Source organism: Salvelinus fontinalis, chromosome 23, assembly GCF_029448725.1.
Source record: "Salvelinus fontinalis isolate EN_2023a chromosome 23, ASM2944872v1, whole genome shotgun sequence".
In the NCBI taxonomy this organism is placed as follows: Eukaryota; Metazoa; Chordata; class Actinopteri; order Salmoniformes; family Salmonidae; genus Salvelinus; species Salvelinus fontinalis.
Genome location: NC_074687.1, coordinates 44,457,809 through 44,475,592, shown reverse-complemented (window position 1 = coordinate 44,475,592; position 17,784 = coordinate 44,457,809). Strand labels below are relative to the sequence as shown.

Below are 17,784 nucleotides of genomic sequence, written 5' to 3'. Positions count from 1 at the left end.
CGCCGCTTGGTCCTTGGTTGGTGGAAGATTCTGTAACGTTCGTCTATTTCTTCCTCCTCCTCGGATGAGGAGAGGCGAGAAGGATCGGACCAAAATGCAGCGTAGGTGGAATACATGAATGAATTTATTTAAACAAGCCGACGAACACGAAGAACACTTGAATAACTACAAAACAATAAACGATGTGAACAAACCTGAACTAGAGAACATGACGCACTAACAGGAACAAACACATACACGAACAAAAACTAAACAGTCCCGTGTGGTGCGACATACACAGACACAGGAACAATCACCCACAAACAAAGTGTGAACAACCTACCTTAATATGGTTCTCAATCAGAGGAAACGTAAAACACCTGCCCCTGATTGAGAACCATATCAGGCTAATAGACAATGAACCTAAACATAGAAACACATAACATAGAATGCCCACCCCAACTCACGCCCTGACCATACTAAACAAATACAAAAACAAGGAAAACAGGTCAGGAACGTGACACACGGTGCCAAATTGGCAAACTCGCTGGGCAGTGGTCGTAGTGGCAGCAGGGTCCTTCTACCCCAGCCCCATCTCCTTTGGAAGGCTTCTTTGAACTTCTTCGTACTGCTGCTCAGACACAGTTCTGATGGGTTCATCTGTATTGGATCCCACTTCTGACACCAAATGTTATGAAGTTGGGTGTCATGTGGAATTCAAACCCGATGCCATCCATTTGGATGGTGGGAGCACAATTGTAACTATACACGGCTTTGTGAAAGGCCGGCCTAAATCCAGCTATCAAAGCATAGCATTCTAAGCAGGTTCATTTGGATTGTCAAATGACTCTCGCATTGTACTCCAGTTCATTTTCGAAATAGAGAATCATTCAAATGATATGATAATACCTTTTCATTTGTTTGCATTAGACCAATGGGGCACCTTTTGTGGACAGCTAACAGGCTTAGGTATTAGAGGTTTCTTGTCTGCAATTGTAACATTTGGTGTGGTTATTTAGGCATAAATCAAACTCACCTCCATTAGACGGCCATAACGGTGATGAGAGGTGAGGCAGACAGATGTGCAGCCATTCTGGACTCTCGAGTAGCATAAGCTTCATCGTTAGCCACAATTGTATCTTATAAACACATGACACTGCTAGTATATATTGGATAGCATGCCAGTTCTGTGAGTGGTTTTGTTGTGTAGACTAGATATTGCATTGACAGCATCCTTAAAGTGAACTAGCTATCAACACAAACTCAAGCCCAAAACATACAAAACATACATGGAACTGTTATGATAGCGCTTCCTCATAACCAAATATGTCATAGCCAATGTATTTCCAAACCGAAAATCCTACCCCGTCTTAGGACAGCTAGTTTCAGTCTTTAGTGAAGCAAATCAAATCAAATCAAATTGTATTGGTCACATAGACATACTTAGCTGTTGTTATTGCAGGTGTAGCGAAATGCTTGTGTTCCTAGTTCCAACAGTGCAATAATATCTAACAAATCACAACAATACACACAAATCTAAAAGTGAAATAATGGAATTAATAAGAAATATATAAATATTAGCTCGAGCGATGTCGAAGTAGCATTGACTAAAATACATTAGAATAGAATAAAGTATAAACATATGAGTAAAGCAGTATCTCAACATTATTTAAACATTATTAAAGTGACTAGTGTTCCATTAATAAAGTTGCCAGTGATTCCAAGTCTATGTATATAGGGCAGCAGCCTCTAAGGTGCAGGATTGCGTAACCGGGTGGAAGCCGGCTAGTGATGGCTATTTAACAGTCTGATGGACTTGAGGGTGGACCATTTCAGTTAGTCACTGATGTGTACGCCGAGGAACTTGAAGCTTTCCACCTTCTCACTGCGGTCCTGTTGATGTGGATAGGGTCGTGGTCCCTCTGCCGTTTCCAGAAGTTCACGATCAGCTCCTTTGTTTTGTTGACGTTGAGTGAGAGGCTATTTTCCTGGCACCACCCCGCCAGGGCCCTCACCTCCTCCCTGTAGCCTGTCTCGTCATTGTTGGTAATCAGGCCTACTACTGTTGTGTCGTCTCCAAACTTGATGATTGAGTTGGAGGCGTGCGTGGTCTCGCAGTCATGAGTGAACAGGGAGTACAGGAGGGGGCTGAGCACGCCCCCTTGTGGGGCCCCTGTGTTGACAATCAGTGAAGTGGAAGTGTTGTTTCCTAACGTCACCACCTGGGGGCAGCCCGTCAAGACGTCCATGACCCAGTTGCACAGGGCAGGGTTCAGACCCAGGGCCCCGAGCTTAATGATGAGCTTGGAGGGTACTATAGTGTTTAATGCTGAGCTATAGTCAATGAACAGCATCCTTACATATGTATTCCTCTTGTTCAGATGGGATAGGGCAGTGTGCAGTGTGATGGCGATTCCATCATCTGTGGATCTATTGGGGCAGTAAGCAAATTGAAGTGGGTCTAGGGTGTCAGGTAAGGTAGAGGTGATATAATCCTCAACTAGCCTCTCAAAGTCATTCAGTTCAGTTACCTTTGCTTTCTTGGGTACAGGGACAATGATGGACATCTTGAAGCAGGTGGGGTCAGTAGTCTGGGATAGGGAAAGATTGAATATGTCTGTAAACACTCCAGCCAGCTGGTCTGCGCATGCTTTGGGGACGTGGCTAGGGATGCCATTTGGGCTGGCAGCCTTGAGAGGGTTAACACACTTAAATGTCTTACTCACGTTGCCCACGGAGAAGGAGAGCTCATAGTCCTTGGTAGTGGGTCATGTCGGTGGCACTGTGTTATGCTCAAAGCAGGGGAAAAAGGTGTTTAACTTGTCCGGGAGCAAGATGTCGTCGGTGTCCCCGACGTGGCTGGTTTTCCCTTTGTAGTCCGTGATTGTCTGTAGACCCTGCCACATACGTCTTGTGTCTGAACCGTTGAAATGCAACTCCAGTTTGTCTCTTTACTTGCCTGTTTTCTTGCCTTACAGAGGGAATAACTACACTGTTTGTATTCGGCTATAGTCCCAGTCACCTTGCCGTTGGTTAAATGCGGTGGTTTCCGCTTTCCGTTTTGCGCAAATGCTGCCATCTATCCACGTTTTCTGGTTTGGATAGGTTTTAATAGTCACAGTGGGTACAACATCTCCTATATACTTCGTGATGAACTCAGTCACCGTATCCATGTATTCGTTGATGTACATTGATGGTACATTGATGTTGAAACTGTTGAAACGGTTCAAGACATTGCTGTTTTAAAGCAGCTCTTTTGCTGAATCCTATACCACACACTGCCTTCTGGAGCGATCTAGGCAGTTTGTCTCTACTCAATGCCTTTGATATAACAGCGGGGCTTACAGAGCCTCAGACGGGGTCAGCTCAGCTCAGCTCCGTGACCGAGTGACTACATAACGGTGCTTTATGTAAGTCTGGCTGATGCAGACAGCTGGTTGACTGGGAAACGTTGGTTGGTTCTGGGGGAAAAAAAGACATTTGAGGATAAGGAGTTGGTTGATAATTTCAACACAGGTCTATGTAACACAGGTCATTTAGGTTGTTAATGGAATCGGACGTTAGGTTTCTGGAATTTCTCTGGACAGGGTGATTCCAGGCCTCTTCAACCACATCCATTCAGGGAATGAGACCTGAATTGAAAATGTGGTATTATTTCCCCCTTTTCGTGAATTTAAATATATCTGCTAAATTGGGTGTGTTGAAAATGATGTTATCTAGGCCTTGTATTTACCCTGTGACATTATAGGGGTTTGGATATACAATATTCGTCTTTCTCTCTCTGTGTTCAAAAATTGTCATAAGTTGCTATTTTATTGACTTTCACATTTCAGACCTGTAGAGGTCATGCCAAATTGAAATGAAATGTGATATTTATTTAACCTTTATTTAACTATGCAAGTCAGTTATGAACAAATTCTTATTTTACAATGACGGCCTATCCCTGCCAAACCCTCCCTAACCAATTGTGCGCCGCGCTATGGGACTCCCAATAATTGCCGGTTGTGATCCAGCCCGGGATCGAACCAAGGTCTGTGGTGACACCTCTAGCACTGAGATGAAGTGCCTTAGAGTGCTGCATCACTGGGGACCCACTATTGTCAGTGATTACTTTTCTGATCCCCTTGTGTGTCTTTGTGCCCACAGATCTATCAGTCCCAGGAAATCCCACACTGAAAAATATGAAATTCACTACTTTTATTGATCTGCTTGCTCTGCCCTCATATTTATCCTCACATATAAGAGTTTAACATGTTCTTTTCAGGACAACTAGGGCTACAAGTTGAACACTATTTAACAAAAACAGTTCCATTTATGAGTTTTATTGACAAATGCCATTTGAAAAAAAGGTCAACCAAGCAAAATCCTGATTTAAAAAAAAAATGTATTTATAAGAATGCTGTAAGTACATAAATTATTTGCTCAGTAAGAAATGAATATCCAACCAGTCAGTGACAACTTTTGTGGAGTTTGTGACAGGAACTATGTGAGCTTATTACAGTATTATAAAACACTATATTCTGGGATTTCCTATGACCTGTGTAGAATAACCTCTTACCTCCTAACGACTCTTGTGTGGCTTGTGAGCATCATAGTCTCAGCTTTCAGAGTCTCAGCTTTTCATAGATTGGTCATACCTTTTATAGCTCAAACCGTTCAAACTTTACAGACATTTTTGTGAGAAGAAGCATTTCACAAACAACGCTCTGGCTCAGCCCCCGTGAATCACATAGACTAATGGTTGATATCAGCGGCTACAGAGGAAATAGACAAATCCAAAAACCCAGAAATCTGTAGCTCCAACACACAATGTTCAAAATGGGTTAGAAGTCCAAAACGCACTGGTGTCACGGTGGAACTGTTGAAGATGGAATGTGATATATCAGCGATGACGTTCCTGATCTCCTTGTGTGTCCTTGTGCGCGCAGATCTACATATTTGAGAACAATATTTACTACCAATCAGATGTGAAGAGCAACTCCCTCAGACTGACATCTTCTGGAAAGGAAAGGGTCATCTTCAATGGGATCGCTGACTGGCTGTACGAAGGTGGGTATTACCATTTACTTAAATAGACTGTAAAACTCAAGTCCTTTTAGAAATGTGGCAGGTGTTCCCCAAAGTTGTCGACAAGTTATTAGGCTATTTGCTGTATTGCAAAAGATATATGTAATTGTGTTTGGTTGTCAACACATCCAAATATCAACATTTGAAGGAGATGTATATTTTGTGCAACTGACTTAGTCTGGCTTTAATTCCAATTTGTCTGCATATTAATAATTGATATATTGGATTCATATCTACATCTCAACCAAAAATCTAAGTTAAAGAATATAACTAAATCAAATCCAACTTTATTTTCAGTTCATTTAAAGTTTGATTTAATTTGGTTGAGATGGATACTTGAATCCGACATATCAATTATTAATTTGTAGACTAAATGGAATTAAAGCCAGAATAAGTCAGTGGCACAGATGGAACTAACCAAGCAGAAGAAACATCTACTTCATATGCTGATAGTTGGTTGTGTTGACAATCAAACACAATTCATAATCCAGTTTGTCTACAAATTAATATTTCATATCCCAACCCCAACAAATTGTTAAGGAATAGGACTAAATCTAATCAAATTTAAAATGTACTTTAAATATTTTATATTATTTAGTCCTATTCTGTAAATTAGATGATTGGTTGAGATGGAGACATGAATCCAACATATTAATGATTCACTTGAAGATTACATTTGAAATCAACCAAAGCTTGAAACCCTAGGTCTACATGTACAGTTGAAGTCGGAAGTTTACATACACCTTAGCCAAATACATTTAAACTCAGTTTTTAACAATTCCTGACATTTAATCCGAGTACAAATTCAGTTTCTTAGGTCAGTTAGGGTCACCGCTTGGTTTTAAGAATGTGAAATGTCAGAATAATAGCAGAGAGAATGATTTATTTCAGCTTTTAGTTCTTTCATCACATTCCCAGTGGGTCAGAAGTTTACATACACTCAGTTAGTATTTGGTAGCATTGCCTTTAAATTGTTTAACTTGGGTCAAACATTTTGGGTAGCCTTCCACAAGCTTCCCACAATAAGTTGGGTGAATTTTGGCCCATTCCTCCTGACAGAGCTGGTGTAACTGTGTCAGATTTGTAGGCCTCCTTGCTCGCACACGCTTTTTCAGCTCTGCCCACACATTTTCTATCGGATTGAGGTCAGGGCTTTGTGTTGGCCACTCCAATACCTTGACTTTGTTGTCCTTAAGCCATTTTGCCACAACTTTGGAAGTATGCTTGGGATCATTGTCCATTTGGAAGACCCATTTGCGACCAAGCTTTAACTTCCTGACTGATGTTTTGAGATGTTGCTTCAATATATCCACATAATTTTCCTGCCTCATGATGCCATCTATTTTGTGAAGTGCACCAGTCCCTTCTGCAGCAAAGCACCCCCACAACATGATGCTGCCACCCCCGTGCTTCACGATTGGGATGGTGTTCTTCGGCTTGCAAGCCTCCCCTTTTTTCCTCAAACTAACGATGGTCTTTCTGGCCATTTTTGTTTCATCAGACCAGAGGACATTTCTCCAAAGCTACGATCTTTGTTCCCATGTGCAGTTGCAAACCATAGTCTGGCATTTTTTATGGCGGTTTTGGAGCAGTGGCATCTACCTTGCTGAGCGACCTTTCAGGTTATGTCCATATGGGACTCGTTTTACTGTGGATATAGATACCTTTGTACCTGTTTCCTCCAGCATCTTCACAAGGTCCTTTGCTGTTGTTCTGCGATTGATTTGTAGTTTTCGCACCAAAGTACGTTCATTTCTAGGAGACAGAACGCGTCTCCTTCCTGAGGGGTATGACGGCTACATGGTCCCATGGTGTTTATACTAGCGTACTATTGTTTGTACAGATGAACGTGGTACCTTCAGGCGTTTGGAAATTGCTCCCAAGGATGAACAAGACTCGTGGAGGTCTACCATTTTTTTCTGAGGTCTTTGCTGATTTCTTTTGATTTTCCCATGATGTCAAGCAAAGAGGCACTGAGTTTGAAGGTAGACCTTGAAATACATCCACAGGTACACCTCCAATTGACTCAAATGATGTCAATTAGCCTGTCAGGGGCTTTTAGAGCCATGACATATTTCAGGAATTTTCCAATCTGTTTAAAGGCACAGTCAACTTAGTGTATGTAAACTTCTGACCCACTGGAATTATGATACAGTGAATTATAAGTGAAATATTCTGTCTGTAAACAATTGTTGGAAAAATGACTTGTGTCATGCACAAAGTAGATGTCCTAACCGACTTGCCAAAACTATAGTTTCTTAACAAGAAATTTGTGGAATGCTCGAAAACTAGCTTTAATGACTCCAACCTAAGTGTGTGTAAACTTCCGACTTCAACTATGTATTGTTTATTTTTTGTTGATCCCTGGGTTGAATTGAAGCAATAGCTGTTGAGGTCTTTGCAAATGCTATAAGGCCTAAATAGTATAATTGATATATGACTGATGTATGGTTATATTTGGTTATGTTTATATTTAATGTTTTCTGTTCAACCTACCCTTTGGAATGACTTCGATAGCAACAGTGAATATATTTAGTTATTAAGAGATCTCTCAATATGAATTCTCATGACTGCACATTGGTACTATCAAAATATCAAAGCTGGGCTTGATTAAAACCCTGGATGGGAGACCAAATAAATTGCTGTAGATCGATCAAGTCTCCAGTATGAAGTGCTGCCTAGCCTATAGCTTTTTTTCTTATAGTGGATATAACGTTGAAGATCTGACATTGTTTCAAAGGTACAAATTCAACATATTTTATATCAGGTTTGCATATGTTGAAAATTGGTTACAATAGCTAGGTTTCCATCCAACTGGCGACAGATTTCATGCGATTATTTTAAAATCCGCATAAGAGTTCAAAGTTCTCCATAGCTACGATATTGTCAATAGTATTTCGTGTAACGAAGATATTTGTGACTGAGTAAACACAGTGGAATGATTTTCAGCTATTCCAACATTTCATGTTTTTCTGATGATGTCAAATTAGTCAAACACAGTGGGGTAGTCAAACTAATACATTTTCCAATTTCTCTTCAGCTGCACAATAGGTAGATTAATTCAATTCTAAATTAGTGCCAAAAGCCAGTTTATTTATTTTTTGAAGTATTCAATATGAATGTGATCAAATAGCACATTTGAATAGGGAAGAGTTTCATCCCGTTACTCAGGAGTGTTGGGATTGTTACTTGAAAATATATTAACGCGTTACTTTACAATACTTTACAATATTACTTTGTGATGAAAGTAACACATTATATTACTAGTTTTATAACTTTGCGTTACTTTCATGAAAAATCAAAATCTCTCCGCATTCGATGGCAAAGATCAGAGGTGCTCCCTCTATACATGTCTATGGACAGTAGCTGTTTTGACATTCCTCCAAACAGCCTTTCTCTGCTCTCTCTAAATGCGGAAATTAATCGAGTTCGGATCATGGAAACACACGGCCGGTAGAGATATGACGCTGAAAGTAACGCAAGCGTTGTCTGACAAAGTAACTGTAATAATAATACCCAATTTGAAAAAGTAACATGTTACTTTACTCAGTTACTCATGAAAGTAATCTGATTATGTAACGCGTTACCCCCAACACTGCTCAGGAGAAACACAATTATACACTGATTTAGGAAGTGTTTCTGCAAGCAGTCACTTTAACTGTGCAATTGCATATATTGTTTGTTCATTATTCCTTGTACCTTTGTGTGAAAAATTACCATTGTCATTCTATGTTGTGTGGGTATTTTTGCCTTTAAATGGACATTTAGGGCCAAGTTTGCACCTGTTTTTCCCCCACAAATATGTGAAACACCAAAAACAAATCCAAAACATGAGATCATGTGTATTTACCGTTTACTTTTGTTTTTTTCTTTCTCTTGACCTTTATTTTACCTTTTTGTTATTTCATCAATGTTTTAATACACTTTTGAAGGTACAAAGCTAACTTGGCCCTTAGCCTATTTTAGTTCAAAGCTTCATCTGATACGGTGTGGTACTTATTGGTTTCCTATAACTATACCTCTGGGAAAACAATTGATATTCTTTTATGTTTTATCTGTATGAACTACACTTTTTTCCCGCATAAACTATGTGATTTTCATGGTAATATGACAGTCTCTATGACAACCTATTATTCCTTAGTTTGTCTCTCTGACAATGTGAACTAACATGTTAATCTCTCTCTCTCTCTCTCTCTCTCTCTCTCTCTCTCTCTCTCTCTCTCCGATCATCTATTTTGAGATATGCAAATGCCTCTTAATCAGACCTAATTAACATCTGAATTGTGTGACCTTACGCTGTCACAGACCCTCGAGTACCGTTAACTGCACTCGAACATCATGCTCGCGAGCATCATACTTGAGTCGTGGAAATGATTTAGTGGCGCTGTATTTTTGAACACACTATGGATATGTGTCCTTCTTATATGAAACAGTACATATGAAAAGTTAAGACTGAACTTAAGGAAATATGTTAATATCAACTATTATCTAAAAAGCCATTCTCACATTAAATGTCCATGTACGGTAACATATTAATACAACCATATGTGGCCATATCGTTGGGAAATAAAAACATTTATAGAGCTCTATAATGTATTTATCTATTCCTTATGTCTTTCTACAGAGGAGATTCTCCAGTCCCATGTGGCACACTGGTGGTCACCCGATGGAGAGAGATTGGCCTTTCTGGTTCTCAATGACACTCTGGTGCCAAATATGGCCCTTCCTCGCTTCACTGGGTCTTCATACCCCAAGGGAAAGCAATACCCCTACCCTAAGGTAAGCAATAGCCTTAATCTGAGATTATGTATATTACATTGTCTGCTGCCACCCACCTAGCGAGCTCGATAGGTGGAATGAAACAAATTAATATTTATTAACTATATCTCTAGTCTTCATATAATCAAAACCAAAATCGGTGTTTCGGGAGTAAGACAAATCAACATTCCTCTTGAGCTTTTAGAATGCACACTTAGATATTTGTATTTGACTTATTTACAGTGTAAAACACGACGAAACCTATTATTTTAATCATTATAATTCAAAACTTATATCAAGCAGCGATGACACAATGCTATTTCAATGTAAAGTAAGATCCATCCAAAAAGTGTCCCTTTCCTGCAGCAATTAAGACTAAAACTCCCCACCAAATAGATGTTTCCCAATTTACACCCTTTTCCCAGTAAGGTGCACTACTTTTTACCAAAGCCCTACGGGCCTCAGTCAAAAGTGGTGCACTATAAAGGGAATAGAGTTCCATTTCTTTCGACAGTGATAATTAGAAAACAGTGGACACCTAAGCGATCCCTCTTCCTGGTTTATGTGTGCCTCTCGCAGCACAGCCCTGTGGCCCAGTGTGAGGCCAATCCGGCCCTGTGTTTTTGGCCCAAGGTTAAACTAGAAGCGTCAGAATCCATACCGAGGGTGAGAACCAGTAGAGCTTGGCATATGGCATTTAGGGTTGAGTACCAACAGAGAATGCCACACTGAATGTAGAAAAAGCACTGCTACTCTATTAGGGAGGTTTGGCATTAGTAAAGGTCAATACGATACTGTGTCTCTATGATTAGTCTCTATGGGGTCTGGTACATGTCTTCATGCATTGTTCAAAGCCAACCTTTGTGGCTTTCATTCATATTTAAACATGGTTAGGCTGAATACAGTGTTGTGTGTAAATGAGGTGATAACTTTTTGTCATACTGTATTTTCTCGTTTTCTTTCACAACCATTAACATTTGGGTAACCCTTTACATTGAGTTGCCCTTATTACTATGCAACTACACAGTAATAACTGCAGTAACATAGGAGTTATAGGTGTTACTATGTAACTACTTAGTAATAAGGTTGAAGCGCATTCAGTTATTACACAATCCGAACAAGGAAGGTGTAATTACACATCCACTTGCTGAAGGTTATTCCACATGTGTAATTACTGATGTTATTACACATTTTATTGTTCCACTATGCAACTAACGTTTTATAATTACACATTTGAAAGTAAACTGTGAATTACCATGTTAATAACTCAAAACAAAATCTGACCATTGTTACATGCAACTAAAAGGTGCCACTACATTCCGCTAGCAAACGTGCAATCTTTGGACAATAAAATTGACAAGTTACGCGGAAGATTAAACTACCAACAAAACATTAAAACCAGCCAGCTGTAACATCTTGGCTGAACGACGACAACATCAACATACAGCTGGCTGGTTATTCGATGTACCGGCAGGATAGAACAGCTGCATCTGGTAAGACAAGGGGAGGCAGTCTATGTATTTTTGTAAACGACAGCTGGTGCACGATACCTAAGGAAGTCTCGAGCTATTGCTCGCCTGAGGTAAAGTATCTCATGATAAGCTGTAGACCACACAGCCTATCGAGAGAGATTTCATCTGTATTTTTTGTAGCTGTTCACATACCACCACAGTCAGAGGCTGGCACTAAGACAGCATTGAATGAGCTGTATTCCGCCATAAGCAAACAAGAAAACGCTCACCCAGAGGTGGCGCTCCTAGTAGCCAGGGACTTTACTGCAGTGAAACTTAAATCCGTTTCACCAAATTTCTATCAGCATGTTAAATGTGCAACCAGAGGACAAATAACTCTGGACCACCTTTACTTCACACACAGGGACCCATACAAAGTTCATCTCTAAGCTAAGGTCCCTGGGACTAAACACCTCCCCCTTCAACTGGATCCTGGGCTTCCTGATGGGCCGCCCCAGGTGGTAAGGGTAGGTAACAACACATCCACCGCGCTGATCCTCAACACAGGGGCCCCTCAGGGGAGCGTGCTCAGTCCCCTCCTGTACTCCCTGTTCACTCATGACTGCACGGCCAGGCACGACTCCAACACCATCATTAAATTTGCCAACAGTGGTAGGCTTGATTACAGACAACGACAAAACAGCCTATAGGGAGGAGGTCAGAGACCTGGCCGTGTGGTGCCAGGACAACAACCTCTCCCTCAACGTGATCAAGACAAAGGAGATGATTGTGGACTGCAGGAAAAAGAGGACAGAGTACGCCCCATTCTCATCGACGGGGCTGCAGTGGAGCAGTTTGAGAGCTTCAAGTTCCTTGGTGTCCACATCACCAACAAACCAACATGGTCCATGCACACCAATACAGTTGTGAAGAGGGCACAACAAAACCTAGTCCCCCTCAGGAGTATGAAAAGATTTGGCATGGGTCCTCAGATCCTCAAAAGGTTCTACAGCTGCACCATCGAGAGCATCCTGACTGGTTGCATCACTGCCTGGTATGGCAACTTCTCGGCCTCCGGCCGCAAGGCACTACAGAGCCCTTAAAATTGTGAAAGATTCCAGCCACCCTAGTCATAGACTGTTCTCTCTGCTACCGCACGGCAAGCGGTACCAGAGCGCCAATTCTAGGTCGAAGAGGCTTCTAAACAGCTTCTACCCCAAGCCATAAGACTCCTGAACATCTAGTCAAATGGCTACCCAGACTATTTGCAGTGCCACCCCACCTCACCCCATGTGACTAATACAGTTTAATTTGATTTAATTGTAACAAGGCACCCCTGTCATCAACTACTGGTCATTTTCAGTTAGTTTATTTATATTCCTTACTCCAAGATAGCACTGACTAGTCTGAGTAAGTGATATTAACTATATCTCTCGTCTTCATACGATCAAAACCAAAATCAATGTTTCGGGAGTAAGACAAATCAACATTCCTCTTGAGCTTTTAGATAGCACACTTACACCACATCCGTGAGATCCACATCTGTGAGATCCACATCCGTGAGATCCACATCCGCGAGATCCACATCCGTGAGATCCACATCCGTGAGATCCACATCCGTGAGATCCACATCCGTGAGATCCACATCCGTGAGACGTGCGTGATGCAGAGTTGATAGAGTCCTACTGCAGTCAATGTGACCTGCTACATAGACGTGTTCTCAAAGAATAGACGTTGCACGGCTGCTGTAGCAGCAACAGAAGTCTATTGTTCTCGGATCTACGCATGTAAACACCATACGAAGTGTTTGCGATATTTGGTATAAATATATTTTTTTACACTTAAACATATTCACTCAGTGTACAAAACCGTATAACTGTGAAATGTAAACCCTCATCCATTAAGTATTCAAACACTCTCCATGGCACTGGGACTTTTACTGCTGTGGTAGGCTGCCATCCCCTGCCTCAGCCTGAATCTATTGTCCACTTACAGAGGCCACTTCACACATCTGTGTTAGGGACCAGGTTTCCAGGGCACTCAGTCAGCTGACCCCAGGCCCTATCAGGTGGAGTAACAGACCCCTATTCCTGCCTGTTATTTAATTGGACACAGAGGTGCAGAGATACATTGACATTTACATTTGAATCATTTAGCAGACACTCTTATCCAGAGGGACTTACAGTCAGTGCATTGATGTTAAGATAGCTAGGTGGGACAACCACATATCACAGGCATAGAACGTACATTTTCCCTCAATAACGTAGTAGTAGTCAGTAGTCAGAGCTAGAAGTGGTGGGGGGTGGGTTAGGGGTGTATAACCAGCACTTGCACTTGACAACAAGTCAGAAGAACTCACCACTGGACCCATCCTACGAGGACAAGCCTCCACCCTGGACTTTCCAACCATGTGTTAGTGCTTCACTGACCCTGTAAGTGGACTTTGTTAGGGTTCATGTGTATATTCTGCCTCTGTATGTAATAGGCCATTGGTACTGTTTAACTACTGCGTAATTACTACCATGTGTTTATTCATTTGTATATAGCCTGTTGTGTTCATTGTGAGCTATTAGCCACTGTATTGCGTATCACTGTACAATGATGTAGTTGTTAGCCCCGCTATTACTACAGTAACATTGCAATTGCATTGTTATTACTGCCTTTGTAGCTATAACAGTTGTACAGTGTCTGATACATTATCTCTCTCTCTCTCTTCTTTTCCTAGAGAACCACTATACACTATTCCCTAGCACTAGTCTCTTCTTCCTGTTTACCACTAGTCTCCTCTTCCTGTTTACCACTAGTGTCCTCTTCCTGTTTGCTGCGGGTGTATGGAAATAAAGTGTTGAAATAAATTGTATCCCTGGCTCCTACTCATTATGTATGTCCTCTAGCAGGCGCTGGAACAGTTGTACATATAACCTAAACCGGAACCACTTTTGGATACTACCAAAGGGTGGCGCTCTTTTTCGCTCAGCTTCATAGTTTGAAAATGTAATAGGAACATGAATAATAGTAGTAGGCTACATCAGTACAATAGTAGTAGGTCTACCTGTATGAAAACAAATATATAAATGGAGCTGTCGTCTTCCTACTTCAAAATATGAAGGTAGGTTTTTATATCTATAGTATCAATGCTTTTTGGAAACTTTTAAACATTCAAACCAGCGGATGAACGGCACGGCAGTTGTAGGTGAGGGTCTACCTTGTATCAGCTTTTGAGGCAGAGGATGCTGTAGAGTCCCCTCCCCTGACAGGACAAAGTTAGCTAAATGGATGACACAATATGGATGACACAGCCGACAATACAAGAACGCTTTGTTGTCAATCAGTGTTGCTTCCTAAGTGGACAGTTTGATTTCACAGAAGTGTGATTGACTTGGAGTTACATTGTGTTTGTTTAAGTGTTCCCTTTATTTTTTTGAGCAGTGTATATAAGAATGTATCAACTCTACAAGCAACACAAGACTCTATTATTACGGTGGGGGATTTTTAATACGGTTTTAAATACCTCTATGGAGCGTAAAGGAAATCACACTACAAACTATCACCCTCAGGCACTTAAGGAAATCATGAATGCCATGGATATATTGGAATTAGTGGCTATATGGAGGCTTAAATACCCTGACTTAGTGAGATATACATGGCGGAGGCTTAATCAAGCTAGTCGTCTTGATTACTTCTTATGTCATTCTCGCTGGCACCAAAAGTTTAAAAAGTGTTGATAGGGGACAGAATGCAGTCGGATCATCACATAATTGGCATATATATTACTCTTACAGAAAGAATTTCCACGTGGGCGAGGATATGGAAATGTAATCATAGCCTACTAGATGATAACTTGTTTATAACTAGGACACAATAATTTATAACTGGCTTTTTCCGACATAACATAGGTACAGCAGATCCCCTTATTGTATGGGACACTTTTAAATGTGCCTTTATAGGCCATACAGTTCAGTACTCATCTATAAAACAAAAGCAATTGAGATCAAAGGAGTCCATATTAACAAAGGAAATTGAAGGACTAACAGTACAGATAGATAGCAATAGAAACTGTACCGTAGAGGCACAGAATAAGTTAGAGGAAAACCAAAAAGTAATGGATGAACTCATTCAAGAAAGATCCAGTGTAATATATTATAAATATAAAGCAAACTGGATGGAATATGGGGGAAAATGCACCGAATTCTTTTTCAATCTTCAACATAGAAATGCTAGCAATTTTTTTTTTATTGAAACTGGTTACAAATGATGGAGTCACACATGATTCACCGAATGCTATTTTGAAAGAGGAAGTAAAGTACTTTAAGAATATGTTTTCGTTTCAGTCTCCTCCATCTCCACTAACCGAAGCTAATTGTACGGATCTTTTTCCTATTGATAATGTAATATTAACATCTGTACAGAAAGACTGATGTGAAGGCCAACTTACAGAGGAGGAACTTATTGCAATTAAAGCCTTTAAGGCTGAGGAAACTCCATGGCTAGACGACATACCAGTGGAAGAATACCAAACGTCTTTTGATGTACTCAGAGGACCGTTATTAGCATGTTTTAACCACTCCTATATATGTGGTAGATTATCAGATACTCAACAAGGTCTGATTTCATTATTACTGAAACAGGATCCAAGTGGTTTATATAAAGATCCAGTCCATTCAAAAAAATTGGAGGCCTCTTACATTTCAGTGTTGTGATGCAAAAATTTGAGCTAAATGCTTGGCGCATAGAATTAAAAAGGTATTGTCAGATATTATTAATCCTAATCAGACAGGTTTTTTACATGGACGATGCATAGGAGATAATATAAGACAAGTACTGGAAACAATAGAATACTATGAAATATCGGGGACACCAGGCCTGGTTTTCATACCTGATTTTGAAAAGGCTTTTGATAAAGTACGACTGGAGTTTATATATAAATGCCTAGAATATTTTAATTTTGCAGAATCTCTTATAAAATGGGTAAAAGTTATGTATAGTAACCCTAGGTGTAAAATAGTAAATATATTCTACGGCTCAGAAAGTTTTAAACTGTCAAGAGGAGTAAAACAAGGTTGTCAACTATCGGCATATCTATTTATTTTTGCCATCGAAATGTTAGCTGTTAAAATTAGATCCAACAATAATATTAAGGGAATAGAAATCCATGGCTAAAAAACAAAGGTGTCATTGTGTGCTGATGATTCACGTTTTCTTTTAAAACCACAATTGGAGTCCCTCCACAGCCTCATAGAGGATATCGATACTTTTGCTAACCTCTCTGGATTAAAACTAAATTATAATAAGTGTACTATATTACGTATTGGATCACTAAAAAATGCTACTTTTACATTATCGTGTAGTTCACCAATAAAATGGTCTGAAGGGGATGTAGGCATACTCGGTATACAAATCTCGAAAGAAAGAAATGATCTTACTCCAATACATTTGTATAGAAATAGATAAGATCTTGCTACCATGGAAAGGAAAATACCTGTCTATTTGTGAAAAAATCACCCTGATTAACTCTTTCGTCATATCACAGTTTACCTATTTGTTTATGGTTTTGCCTAAACCTAGTGACCTGCTTTTTAAATTATATGAACAAACAATATTCAATTTTATTTGGAATGGCAAGCCAGACAAAATTAAAAGGGCCTCTTTATATAACAAATATGAATTCGGATGGCAGAAATTATTAAATATTAAAGCTTTAGACCTCTCACTAAAGGCATCAGTCATACAAAAGTTATACTTAAATCCGAAATGGTTCTCCAGTAAATTGGTAGGAATGTCTCTCACCCCATGTTCAAGAATGGCCTTTTTCTCGCTCACTTTCGGTTATTTGAAAACAAAATCATCTCCAAAATATTGTTATTTTTTAAACAAGCCTTAGAAAGTTGATTGCAATTTCAGGTTAATCCACCTGAAAATACAGAACAAATAATACAACAAATATTGTGGTTAAACTCAAATATACTAATGATAAAAAAATTTTTTGGGATGAAATGTTTAAAAAAGGTATCATTTTTGTAAATGATATCCTAAATAGGACTGGTGGAGTTATGTCACACATACAGCTAACACAGACATATGGAAATGTCGGCTCTGCCCAACATTTCAACCAACTAATTGCAGCATTACCACAAAAATGGAAGAGGCAAGTAGAAGGGGGAAAAAGTAAGGAACTTGTCTGTTGGCCCTGCATTAAAGACCATAAATATTAAAAGAAAATTGTGATGAATAAGAACGTATACCAATTTCATTTAAGGACCAAAATATTGACACCTGTGCCATATAAAATGCAAAATATTTGGGAAGAGATTTTCGATATACCTATTTCATGGCACATGATTTATGAATTGACACGCAAAACAACGCTGGATTCAGAACATTACATTTTTCAATTGAAATTGTTATACAAAATTCTTGCAACCAATAGAATGTTCTGTATATTGAGGATGCAATCTTCCCCGCTCTGCAGTTTTTGCAGTGAGGAGGCAGAGTCATTAGATCATTTTATTTTGGTACTGTCCACATGTAG

General features: G+C 39.8%; 1 protein-coding gene across 3 annotated transcripts in view; it reads left to right on the top strand.

Moving 5' to 3' along the window:
* LOC129821387 (inactive dipeptidyl peptidase 10-like) overlaps positions 1-17,784 on the top strand; it is a 314,370-nt gene that overhangs the window by 221,802 nt on the left and 74,784 nt on the right. For all 3 annotated transcript variants that reach the window (XM_055879015.1, XM_055879016.1, XM_055879017.1), the window contains exons 8-9: positions 4,908-5,028; positions 9,671-9,825. In XM_055879015.1, coding sequence (XP_055734990.1) covers positions 4,908-5,028; positions 9,671-9,825 — 276 coding nt within the window. The remainder of the gene's footprint in view (positions 1-4,907; positions 5,029-9,670; positions 9,826-17,784) is intronic.